We start from the raw sequence: 12,947 nt of genomic DNA on the forward strand, positions 1-12,947 counted from the left end.
TGGTCATCCACAGCCAGGGGAGTGCTCAAGGTGTGGGGTCAGTGGCAACTGGGGCCGTGGTCCCTTCTCTAAAAAACCTCAATGTCAAGAGCAAGTTTCCAGGAACCACAGAGAAGCATTATTTGAAGCAATCTCCCATCCTAACCCACAGCCACACAGGCACAGGATGGAAGAGGCTTGGCTGACAGAGGTTCAGAGTGGACCACAAGCTCACTGAGATTATAAATAATAAACCACAAGCTCAGAGTATCAGATGGAAATTCACGAGGCTCCAGATGAAGGAACCCCTGTGCCCTCCTGGGTAGACCCCCTCTGGGGAGTGGTGATCAGTCCCAGGCTCCACATGTGAAAAAGGATTTGACAGACTCTCCTGGCTGTGGTGATGGGTCTGGGCAGATGCTGGAGGGGCTGGAAGTGTTCTGCCCCGAGAGGAAAAGATCTGAAAACGCCAGGGCTGCCAGCAGAAACCTGTGGACCTATCCTGCAACAGAGGGGCCCTCATCTGTGAAGGCAGATCTGAGAAGAATGGGCAGAAGCTCCATGGGGGCCAGGGCTGGCTTGATACAGAAAGAATTTTCTATGAAAAACTGCCCCATAATGGAGATACCATCAGAGAGAAGAGGCCCCCAAACAGCTACCTCTCCCCCGTTCTTAGCCCCTGGGCTTTAAGTGAGGCTGACTATCCCGGGGTGGAGCCCAGGACCCAGTAAGCCCCAGTGATGAGGTAGGATGGGCACAGGCCCAGGACAGCTGGAGGAGACTTGCTCCCGCACCCCCAAAACCTGTGAGAATGTGGGGCTGGAGCCACGCCTCCATTTTGGCACCAAAGGAGCCTGGGGGGCAAGTTATCCCAAGAAAGCAGAGCCAAGAGACAGACCCTGCAGAAGGCCTGGAGTCCTGGGTGGTGCCAGCAGAGGCCTTTCCCTGCTCCTGCTGGGGTGGGCTTACGGGCATCCACAGTGGATACAGCCCACGTGGAGGTGACAGGATCCGCCCCTAAGGGAGATGCAGGGCTGCTGCAGTGATTCTGTGCCCCGCACTCCGCCCATTGGGAGGGCTGGCTGGGCACGTGCCAGTGTAGGGCACCATCCCATCCTCCATCCTGCACCCATGCCTCTCAGCTGGCATCCTGAGAGGAGGCTATGCAGGGGAATGGACAGGTGGCCCTATCTGCACCCCTCCCAGGAGCTCACCTGTCAAACAGTGGCTTCTCCCCACAGTCGAAGGAATCCTGCAGGTCCCTCACCAGGTTGGCCTGGCCAGGCATGCGGAAGAGGCCCTCCTCGGTGAGCCCGCGCTCCCGGATGAAGTCCACACACTGCTCCACCAGCAGGGGTGCCAGGCGCGGGCCATACTTCCGCTCGTGGTGGACTGTGTCCTCCAGGCGCTGCCCAAAGACCCCTGGGCACAGAGAGGAGCCGGTCACACCCTCAGCTAGCCGGCTCGGCGGTGGGGGAGGGCGCTGGGGACAACAGAGGGCAGGGGGTGCTGTCAGGGCCAAGGGTGGCCCCCCGTGAGGGAGCAGGTTAGAAACTGGGAGGGCAGGCACCAGGCGGCTGGGACGGGGCGGGAGGGCATAGCGGGCAGGAGCCTGGCCTGGCCTGTGGAGCTTGTTCAAGCCTGAGGACCCTCAGGGAGGGCCCTCAGGGAGCATGCATTATGCGTTTTATTGATTGGTTTATTTATGCAACACTAACCTCCAAATGGAAGTGGCTTGCATTTAAAAACCCAACACTATGTCCACTGAAAGACGCACTCTAGAATGTTCTTAGTGGCACTCCCTTGCAATCCCTCCAAAGGGGAAACTACCTAATGCCCATGAGCGGCAGAATGAGCGGGATCATCATGGTCTCCTCATACCATGGAGCATGGGACAGCAATGACAACAGATGGGACACAGCTCAGGCAAAAAGACAGACGATAGATGATGAGAAAGCAGAATCACAACTCAGCATCACTGATCATTAGTGAAATGCAAATCAAAACCACCTCACACCCATGAGGACGGTTACAATCCAAAAAACAGAAAACGTGTTGGTGAGGATGTCAAGAAATTGGAACCCTTGTGCCCTGTTCATGGGAATGTAAAATGGTGCAGCCACTGTGGGAAACAGTATGGAGGCATGTCAAAAAATTTAAAACACAGTTACCATATGATCCAGCAATTCTGTATACCCGAAAGAAGTGAAAGCAGAGACTTGAGCAGATATATGTACACCCATGTTCACAGTAGTATTATTCACAACATCCAAATGGCGGAAGCAACCCAAGTGTCCATCAGTGGATAGATGCGTAAACAAAATGTGATACATACATACAACAGAATATTATGCAGCCATAAAAAGAAGGAAATTCTGACACATGCTATAACATGGACAAACCTCGAGGACATTTTTCCGAGTGAAACAAGCCAGTCCACTAAAACAAGTAAAATACTGTACTTAGAATAATCAAATGGGTACTTAGAATAATCAAATTCATAGAGACGGAAGGTAGAATGGTGGTTGCCAGGGATTGGAGGACAATGGAATGGACAGTTATTGTTTAATGGGTACAGAGTCTGTTTTACAAGATGAAAAGAGTTCTGGAGATGAATGATGGTGATGATTGCACATGACGAATATACTTAATGCCACTGAATTGTACACTTAAAAATGGTTAAAATTTTATGTCAGACCTATTTTTACCAAAAATTTTTAAAATGAAAAAAAAAACCCATAATTGCTAGCAGAAGCCAGACCCAGAGTGTACACTGCATGACTCCATTTATGTAAAGTGCAAAACCAGGTCAGAACATAGTTACCTTGGTGGGTCAGTGACTGAGGGGACCCGGGGGTGCTGGTAATACTCGGATTCTGGACCTGGGCACTACTTACCCAGCTTTGTTCACTTTGAGAAAAATCATTAAACTACACACTTGTGACACCTGTGTTCTGCTCACCTTTCTGTTTGCTATATCTCAATAACATTTGCAAAAAAAAAAAAAATTAGAAAGCAAAATATCCAAAACATTTAATAGAGGACAAGAAAGCAAATGAGGGACAGAGGAAGAGAGCAAGAAGGTAAAGGAACTTTTGACCCAGAAAACCTGTGACAACTAAATACACAACTGGGCAAAGAGGTTCCTGGCAGCCCAAAGAGTGGAAGGAGTGGAGATCCATGAAGCTCCCTAACTCACAGTGATAGTGAAGGAGAAACAGACTTCTCCCAGCCCTAAGCTCTACAAGGACTCTGGAAGGCCCGCCATCTGCCATCTCCTTATCTCTGACTCAGAGACCATCCCCGCAGGGCGGCTGTGGGGTGGGCCAGAGCATGACATCAAAGCTCCATTCTGTCCAGGCAGCTCTGTCCTCCCAGAGGGATGCAGCCCAGGCAGGTGGCCTCCCAAGACCTGAGTGCTGAGCCAGCCAGGTGAGAGGGTGGCAGGATGGATGACTGCCTACTGTAGCTTCCCACACACAATGGCTGTTTTGAAATAAGATACATCAGTCCCTAAGACAATGCCTGACATAGAGCAGGACTCAGGCAACGTTCCTTCTCATGCTGCTCGACCTAAAGACAAAGTATATAGAACCCGGGGGATGAGATTTCTCCCTTCTAGAAAACATTCCCACAAGGAAGGCACCCAGTGACACCATCAATGCTTTGGGGAGAAGTGTGTGGATGCATGTGTGTGTGAGTGTGTGAGTGTTCATGCCTACACCTGCAATGTGGACTTGTGTGTGCATATGTGTGTGCATGCATATACATGTGCACAAGGAAAGTGTGCTGAACTGGCCGAGACATGGCACTCATGGTACCAGGTGACGTTCTAAGCACTTTACATGTATCAACGTATTTGATCCTCAGACAGCTGGATAACTTAGGGAATATTACCATTATTGTTATCATCACCATCATCATCATTCCCAATTTCCAGATGAACAAACTGAGAGGCAGCGGGCTTCAGAATGTGCCCAAGTTCACTCAGCACGTGGCAGGGTCAAGGTTCAAGCCCAGGCAGTCTACATGGAACATTCTCCTGGATAGATCACATCATGGGCCACAAATCAGTGAATTTAAGACTACTGAAATCACATCAAGCATCTTTTCTGACCACAATGCTATGAGATTAGAAATCAATTACAGGATAAAAACTGTAAAAAACACAAACACATAAAGGCTGAACAATATGTTACTAAACTACCAAGGCGTCACAGAAGAAATCAAAGAAGAAATTTAAAAATGCCTAGAGACAAATGACAATGAAAACATGATGGTCCAAAACTCATGGGATGCAGCAAAAGCAGTTCTAAGAGGGAAGTTTATAGCAATACAATCTTACCTTGGGAAACAAGAAAAATCTCAAATAACCTAAACTTACACCTAAAGCAACTAGAGAGAAAAGAACAAACAAAACCCAAAGTTAGTAGAAGGAAAGAAATCATAAAGATCAGAGCAGAAATAAGTAGAGACGAAGAAAATAGCAAAGATCAATGAAACTAAAAACTGGTTCTTTGGCTTCCGGGAAGATGGCAGAAAAGTAAGACGCGGAGATCACCTTCCTCCCCACAGATACACCAGAAATACATCTACACGTGGAACAACTCCTACAGAACACCTACTGAACGCTGGCAGAAGACCACAGACCTCCCAAAAGGCAAGAAACTCCCCACGTACCTGGGTAGGGCAAAAGAAAAAAGAATAAACAGAGAAAAAAGAATAGGGACGGGACCTGCACCAGTGGGAGGGAGCTGTGAAGGAGGAAAGGTTTCCACACACTAGGAAGCCCCTTCTCGGGCGGAGACTGCGGATGGCGGAGGGGGGAAGCTTCGGGGCCGTGGAGGAGAGCGCAGCAACAGGGGTGCGGAGGGCAAAGTGGAGAGATTCCCACACAGATCATCAGGGCCAACCGGCACTCACCAGCCCAAGAGGCTTATCTGCTCACCCGCCAGGAGAGGCTTATCTGCTCACCCGCCAGGGCGGGCGGGGCTGGGAGTTGAGGCTCGGGCTTCGGTCGGAGTGCCGGGAGAGGACTGGGGTTGGCGGCATGAACACAGCCTGAAGGGGTTCGTGGACCACGGCTAGCCGGGAGGGAGTCCGGGGAAAAGTCTGGACCTGCCGAAGAGGCAAGAGACTTTTTCTTCCCTCTTTGATTCCTGGTGCTCGAGGAGAGGGGATTAAGAGCGCTGCTTAAAGGAGCTCCAGAGACGGGCGCAAGCGGCAGCTAAAAGCACGGACAACAGAGACGGGCATGAGACGCTAAGGCTGCTGCTGCTGCCACCAAGAAGCCTGTGTGCGCGCACAGGTCACTATCCATACCCCACTTCCGGGGAGCCTGTGCAGCCCGCCACTGCCAGGGTCCCGTGATCCAGGGACAACTCCCCCGAGAGAACGCACGGCATGCCTCTGGGTGGTGCAACGTCATGCTGGCCTCTGCCGCCACAGGCTCGCCCCGTATCCGTACCCCTCCCTCCCCCAGGCCTGGCTGAGCCAGAGCCCCCGAAACAGCCTCTCCTTTAACCCCGTCCTGTCTGAGAGAAAAACAGACGCCCTCCGGCGACCTACACGCCGAGGCAGGACCAAATCCAAAGCTGAGCCCCTGGGAGCTGTGAGAACAAAGAAGAGAAAGGGAAATCTCTCCCAGCGGCCTCAGAAGCAGTAGATTAAAGCTCCACAATCAATTTGATGTACCCTGCATCTGTGGAATACCTGAATAGACAATGAATCATCCCAAATTGAGGAGGTGGACTTTGAGAGCAATGTTTATGATTTTTCCCCTTTTCCTCTTTTTGTGAGTGTGTATGTGTATGCTTCTCTGTGAGATTTTGTCTTTATAGCTTCGCTTCCACCATTTGTCCTAGGGTTGTATCCGTCCGTTTTTTTTTCTTAATAATTTTTTTATTTTAATAACTTTATTATATTTTATCTTCTTTCTTTTCCTTCCTTCCCTCCTTCCTCACACCCTCCTTTCTTTCTCTCTTTCTTTCCTTTCTCTTTCTTTCTCTCCCCCTCTCCCCCTCCCCCTCTCCCCTCCCCCTCTCCCCTCCCCCTCCCCCCTCCCCCTCTCCCCTCCCCCCTCCCCCCCTCCCCCTCTCCCCCTCCCCCTCCCCCTCTCCCCCTCCCTCTCCCTCTCTCTCTCCCTCTCCCTCCCTCCCTCTCCCTCCCTCTTCTACTACTAATTCTTTCTTTCTACTTTTTCTTCCTTTTATGCTGAGCCGTGTGGATGAAAGGCTCTTGGTGCTGCAGCCAGGAGTCAGTGCCGTGCCTCTGAGGTGGGAAAGCCAACGTCAGGAAACTGGTCCACAAGAGACCTCCCAGCTCCACATAATATCAAATGGCGAAAATCTCCCAGACATCTCGATCTCAACACCAGCACCAGGCTTCACTCAACGACCAGCAAGCTACAGCGCTGGACATCCTATGCCAAACAACTAGCAAGACAGGAACACAGTCCCACTCATTAGCAGAGAGGCTGCCTAAAATCATAATAAGGCCATAGACACCCCAAAACACACCACCAGACGTGGACCTGCCCACCAGAAAGACAAGATCCAGCCTCATCCACCAGAACACAGGCACTAGTTCCCTCCACCAGGAAGCCTACACAACGCACTGAACCAACCTTAGCCACTGGGGACACACACCAAACACAACGGAACTACGAACCTGCAGCCTGCAAAAAGGAGACCCCAAACACAGTAAGATAAGCAAAATGAGAAGACAGAAATACACACAGCAGATGAAGGAACAAGATAAAAACCCACCAGACCTAACAAATGAAGAGGAAATAGGCAGTCTACCTGAAAAAGAATTCAGAATAATGATAGTAAAGATGATCCAAAATCTTGGAAATAGAATAGACAAAATGCAAGAAACATTTAACAAGGACCTAGAGGAAACAAAGATGAAACAAACAATGATGAACAACACAATAAATGAAATTAAAAATACTCTAAATGGGATCAATAGCAGAATAACTGAGGCAGAAGAACGGATAAGTGACCTGGAAGACAAAATAGTGGAAATAACTACTGCAGAGCAGAATAAAGAAAAAAGAATGAAAAGAACTGAGGACAGTCTCAGAGACCTCTGGGACAACATTAAACGCACCAACATTCGAATTATAGGGGATCCAGAAGAAGAGAAAAAGAAAGGAACTGAGAAAATATTTGAAGAGATTATAGTTGAAAACTTCCCTAATATAGGAAAGGAAATACTTAATCAAGTCCAGGAAGCACAGAGAGTCCCATAAAGGATAAATCCAAGGAGAAATACACCAAGACACATATTAATCAAACTGTCAAAAATTAAATACAAACAAAACATATTAAAAGCAGCAAAGGAAAAACAACAAATAACACACAAGGGAATCCTCATAAGGTTAACAGCTGATCTCTCAGCATAAACTCTGCAAGCCAGAAAGGACTGGCAGGACATATTTAAAGTGATGAAGGAGAAAAACCTGCAACCAAGATTACTCTACCCAGCAAGGGTGTCATTCAGATTTCATGGAGAAATTAAAACCTTTACAGAAAAGCAAAACCTGAGAGAGTTCAGCACCACCAAACCAGCTTTACAACTGCTAAAGGAACTTCTTTAGGCAAGAAACACAAGAGAAGGAAAAGACCTACAATAACGAACCCAAAACAATTAAGAAAATGGGAATAGGAACATACATATTGATAATTACCTTAAATGTAAATGGACTAAATGCTCACACCAAATACACAGATTGGCTGAATGGATACAAAAACGAGTCCCATATATTTGCTGTCTACAAGAGACCCACTTCAGACCTAGAGGCACATACAGATTGAAAGTAAGGGGATGGAAAAACACATTTCATGCAAATGTAAACCAAAAGAAAGCTGGAGTAGCAACTCTCATATCAGACAAAATAGACTTTAAAATAAAGACTATTAGAAGACACAAAGAAGGACACTACATAATGATCAAGGGATCGATCCAAGAAGAAGATATAACAATTGTAAATATCTATGCACCCAACATAGGAGCACCTCAATACATAAGGCAAATACTAACAGCCATAAAAAGGGAAATCGACAGTAACACATTCATAGTAGGGGACTTTAAAACCCCACTTTCACCAATGGACAGATCATCCAAAATGAAAATAAATAAGGAAACACAAGCTTTAAATGATACATTAAACAAGATGGACTTAATTGATATTTATAGGACATTCCATCCAAAAACAACACAATACACATTTTTCTCAAGTGCTCATGGAACATTCTCCAGGATAGATCATATCTTGGGTCACAAATCAAGCATTGGTAAATTTAAGAAAACTGAAATTTTATCAAGTATCTTTTCTGACCACAACGCTATGAGACCAGATATCAATTACAGGAAAAGATCTGTAAAAAATACAAACACATGGAGGCTAAACAATACACTACTTAATCACGAAGTGATCACTGAAGAAATCAAAGAGGAAATTTAAAAATACCTAGAAACAAATGACAATGGAGACACGACGACCCAAAATCAATGGGATGCAGCAAAAGCAGTTCTAAGAGAGAAGTTTATAGCAATATAATCCTACCTTAAGAAACAGGAAACATCTCGAGTAAACAACCTAACCTTGCACCTAAAGCAATTAGAGAAAGAAGAACAAAAAAACACCAAAGTTAGCAGAAGGAAAGAAATCATAAAAATCAGATCAGAAATAAATGAAAAAGAAATGAAGGAAATGATAGCAAAGATCAATGAAACTAAAAGCTGGTTCTTTGAGAAGGTAAACAAAATTGATAAACCATTAGCCAGACTCAACAACAAAAAAAGGGAGAAGACTCAAATCAATAGAATTAGAAATGAAAAAGGAGAAGTAACAACTGACACTGCAGAAATAAAAAAGATCATGAGAGATTACTACAAGCAACTCTATGCCAATAAAATGCACAACCTGGAAGAAATGGACAAATTCTTAGAAATGCACAACCTGCCAAGACTGAATCAGGAAGAAATAGAAAATATGAACAGACCAATCACAAGCACTGACATTGAAACGGTGATTAAAAAGCTTCCAAAAAACAAAAGCCCAGGACCAGATGGCTTCACAGGCATTCTATCAAACATTTAGAGGAGAGCTAATACCTATCCTTCTCAAACTCTTCTAAAATACAGCAGAGGGAGGAACATTCCCAAACTCATTCTACGAGGCCACCATCACCCTGATACCAAAACCAGACAAGGATGTCACAAAGAAAGAAAATACAGGCCAATATCACTGATAAACACAGATGCAAAAATCCTCAACAAAATACTAGCAAACAGAATCCAACAGCACATTAACCGGATCATACACCATGATCAAGTGGCGTTTATTCCAGGAATGCAAGGATTCTACAATATACGCAAGTCAATCCACGTGATACACCATATTAACAAACTGAAGGAGAGAAACCACATGATCATCTCAATAGATGCAGAGAAAGCTTTTGACAAAATTCAACACCCATTTACGATAAAAAACCCTGCAAAAAGTAGGCATAGAGGGAACTTTCCTCAACATAATAAAGGCCATATATGACAAACCCACAGCCAACATCATCCTCAATGGTGAAAACCTGAAAGCATTTCCACTAAGATTAGGTACAAGAAAAGGTTCCCCGTCTCACCATTCTTATTCAACATAGTTTTGGAAGTTTTAGCCACAGCAATCAGAGAAGAAAAGGAAATAAAAGGAATCCAAATCGGAAAAGAAGAAGTAAAGCTGACACTGTTTGCAGATGACATGATACTATACATAGAGAACCCTAAAGATGCTACCAGAAAACTACTAGAGCTAATCAATGAATTTGGTAAAGTAGCAGGATACAAAATTAATGCACAGAAATCTCTTACATTCCTATTCACTAACGATGAAAAATCTGAAAATGAAATCAAGAAAACACTCCCATTTACCACTGCAACAAAAAGAATAAAATATCTAGGAATAAACCTACGTAAAGAGACAAAATACCTGTATGCAGAAAATTATAAGACACTGATGAAAGAAATTAAAGATGATACAAAGAGATGGAAAGATATACCATGCTCTTGGATTGGAAGAATCAACATTGTGAAAATGACTCTCCTACCCAAAGCAATCTACAGATTCAATGCAATCCCTATCAAACTACCACTGGAATTTTTCACAGAACTAGAACAAAAAATTTCACAATTTGTATGGAAACACAAAAGACCCCGAATAGCCAAAGCAATCTTGAGAACGAAAAACGGAGCTGGAGGAATCAGGCTTCCTGACTTCAGACTATACTACAAAGCTACAGTAATCAAGACAGTATGGTACTGGCACAAAAACAGAAAGATACATCAATGGAACAGGATAGAAAGCCCAGAGAAAAACCCACACACATATGGTTACCTTATCTTTGATAAAGGAGGCAGCAATGTACAGTGGAGAAAGGACAGCCTCTTCAATAAGTGGTGCTGGGAAAACTGGACAGGTACATGTAAAAGTATGAGATTAGATCACTCCCTAACACCATACACAAAAATAAGCTCAAAATGGATTAAAGACCTAAATGTAAGGCCAGAAACTATCAAAGTCTTAGAAGAAAGCATAGGCAGAACACTCTGTGACATAAATCACAGCAAGATCCTTTCTGACCCACCTCCTAGAGAAATGGAAATAAAAACAAAAATAAAAAAATGGGACCTAATGAAACTTCAAAGCTTTTGTACAGCAAAGGAAACCATAAACAAGACCAAAAGACAACCCTCAGAATGGGAGAAAATATTTGCAAATGAAGCAACTGACAAAGGATTAATCTCCAAAATTTATAAGCAGCTCATGCAGCTCAATAACAAAAAAACAAACAACCCAATCCAAAAATGGGCAGAAGACCTAAACAGACATTTCTCCAAAGAAGATATACAGACTGCCAACAAACACATGAAAGAATGCTCAACATCATTAATCATTAGGGAAATGCAAATCAAAACTACAATGAGATATCATCTCACACCAGTCAGAATGGCCATCATCAAAATATCTAGAAACAATACATGCTGGAGAGGGTGTGGAAAAAAGGGAACACTCCTGCACTGCTGGTGGGAATGTGAATTGGTACAGCCACTGTGGAGAACAGTATGGAGGTTCCTTAAGAAACTACAAATAGAACTACCATATGACCCAGCAATCCCATACCGGGCATATACGCTGAGAAAACCATAATTCAAAAAGAGTCACGTACCAAAATGTTCATTGCAGCTCTATTTACAATAGCCTGGAGATGGAAACCACCTAAGTGTCCATCATCGGATGAATGGATAAAGAAGATGTGGTGCATATATAAAATGGAATATTACTCAGCCATAAAGAGAAATGAAACTGAACTATTTGTAATCAGGTGGATAGACCTACAGTCTGTCATACAGAGTGAAGTAAGTCAGAAAGAGAAAGACAAATACCGTACGCTAACACATATATATGGAATTTAAGAAAAAAAATGTCATGAAGAATCTAGGGGTAAGACAGGAATAAAAACACAGACCTACTGGAGAACGGACTTGAGGATATGGGGAGGGGGAAGGGTGAGCTGTGACAAAGCGAGAGAGAGGCATGGACATATATAAACTACCAAACGAAAGGTCGATAGCTAGTGGGAAGCAGCCACATAGCACAGGGATATCAGCTCGGTGCTTTGTGACCGCCTGGAGGGGTGGGATAGGCAGGGTGGGAGGGAGGGAGATGCAAGAGGGAAGAGATATGGGAACATATGTATATACATAACTGATTAACTTTGTTATAAAGCAGAAACTAACACAGCATTGTAAAGCAATTATACCCCAATAAAGATGTTAAAAAAGAAAAAACATGGACAACCTAGAAGAAATGGACAAATTCTTAGAAATGCACAACCTGCCAAGACTGATTCAGGAAGAAATAGAAAATATGAACAGACCAATCACAAGCACTGAAATTGAAACGGTGATTAAAAATCTTCCAAAAACCAAAAGCCCAGGACCAGATTGCTTCACAGGCGAATTCTATCAAACATTTAGAGAAGAGCTAACACCGATCCTTCTCAAACTTTTCCACAATATACCAGAGGGAGGAACACTCCCAAACACATTCTACGAGGCCACCATCGCCTTGATACCAAAACCAGACAAGGATGTCACAAAGAAAGAAAACTACAGGCATAAGTATCACTTATGAACATAGATGCAAAAATCCTCAACAAAATACTAGCAAACAGAATCCAACAGCATATTAACCGGATCATACACCATGATCAAGTGACATTTATTCCAGGAATGCAAGGATTCTTCAATATACGCAAGTCAATCCACGTGATACACCATATTAACAAACTGAAGGAGAGAAACCACATGATCATCTCAATAGATGCAGAGAAAGCTTTTGACAAAATTCAACACCCATTTACGATAAAAAACCCTGCAAAAAGTAGGCATAGAGGGAACTTTCCTCAACATAATAAAGGCCATATATGACAAACCCACAGCCAACATCATCCTCAATGGTGAAAACCTGAAAGCATTTCCACTAAGATTAGGAACAAGAAAAGGTTGCCCAGTCTCACCATTCTTATTCAACATAGTTTTGGAAGTTTTAGCCACAGCAATCAGAGAAGAAAAGGAAATAAAAGGAATCCAAATCGGAAAAGAAGAAGTAAAGCTGACACTGTTTGCAGATGACATGATACTATACATAGAGAACCCTAAAGATGCTACCAGAAAACTACTAGAGCTAATCAATGAATTTGGTAAAGTAGCAGGATACAAAATTAATGAACAGAAATCTCTTACATTCCTATTCACTAATGATGAAAAATCTGAAAATGAAATCAAGAAAACACTCCCATTTACCACTGCAACAAAAAGAATAAAATATCTAGGAATAAACCTACCTAAGGAGACAAAATACCTGTATGCAGAAAATTATAAGACACTGATGAAAGAAATTAAAG

At 43.9% G+C, this 12,947-nt stretch overlaps 1 protein-coding gene across 4 annotated transcripts in view; it reads right to left on the bottom strand.

Moving 5' to 3' along the window:
- Positions 1 to 12,947, bottom strand: part of ARHGAP22 (Rho GTPase activating protein 22) — a 202,770-nt gene that overhangs the window by 15,199 nt on the left and 174,624 nt on the right. For all 4 annotated transcript variants that reach the window (XM_022564499.3, XM_022564503.3, XM_022564501.3 and 1 more), the window contains one exon: positions 1,194 to 1,401. In XM_022564499.3, coding sequence (XP_022420207.1) covers positions 1,194 to 1,401 — 208 coding nt within the window. The remainder of the gene's footprint in view (positions 1 to 1,193; positions 1,402 to 12,947) is intronic.

This window comes from Delphinapterus leucas, chromosome 16, assembly GCF_059928025.1.
Source record: "Delphinapterus leucas isolate spDelLeu-1000000601 "Yukka" chromosome 16, BTC_Dleu_Yukka2, whole genome shotgun sequence".
Taxonomy (NCBI): domain Eukaryota; kingdom Metazoa; phylum Chordata; class Mammalia; order Artiodactyla; family Monodontidae; genus Delphinapterus; species Delphinapterus leucas.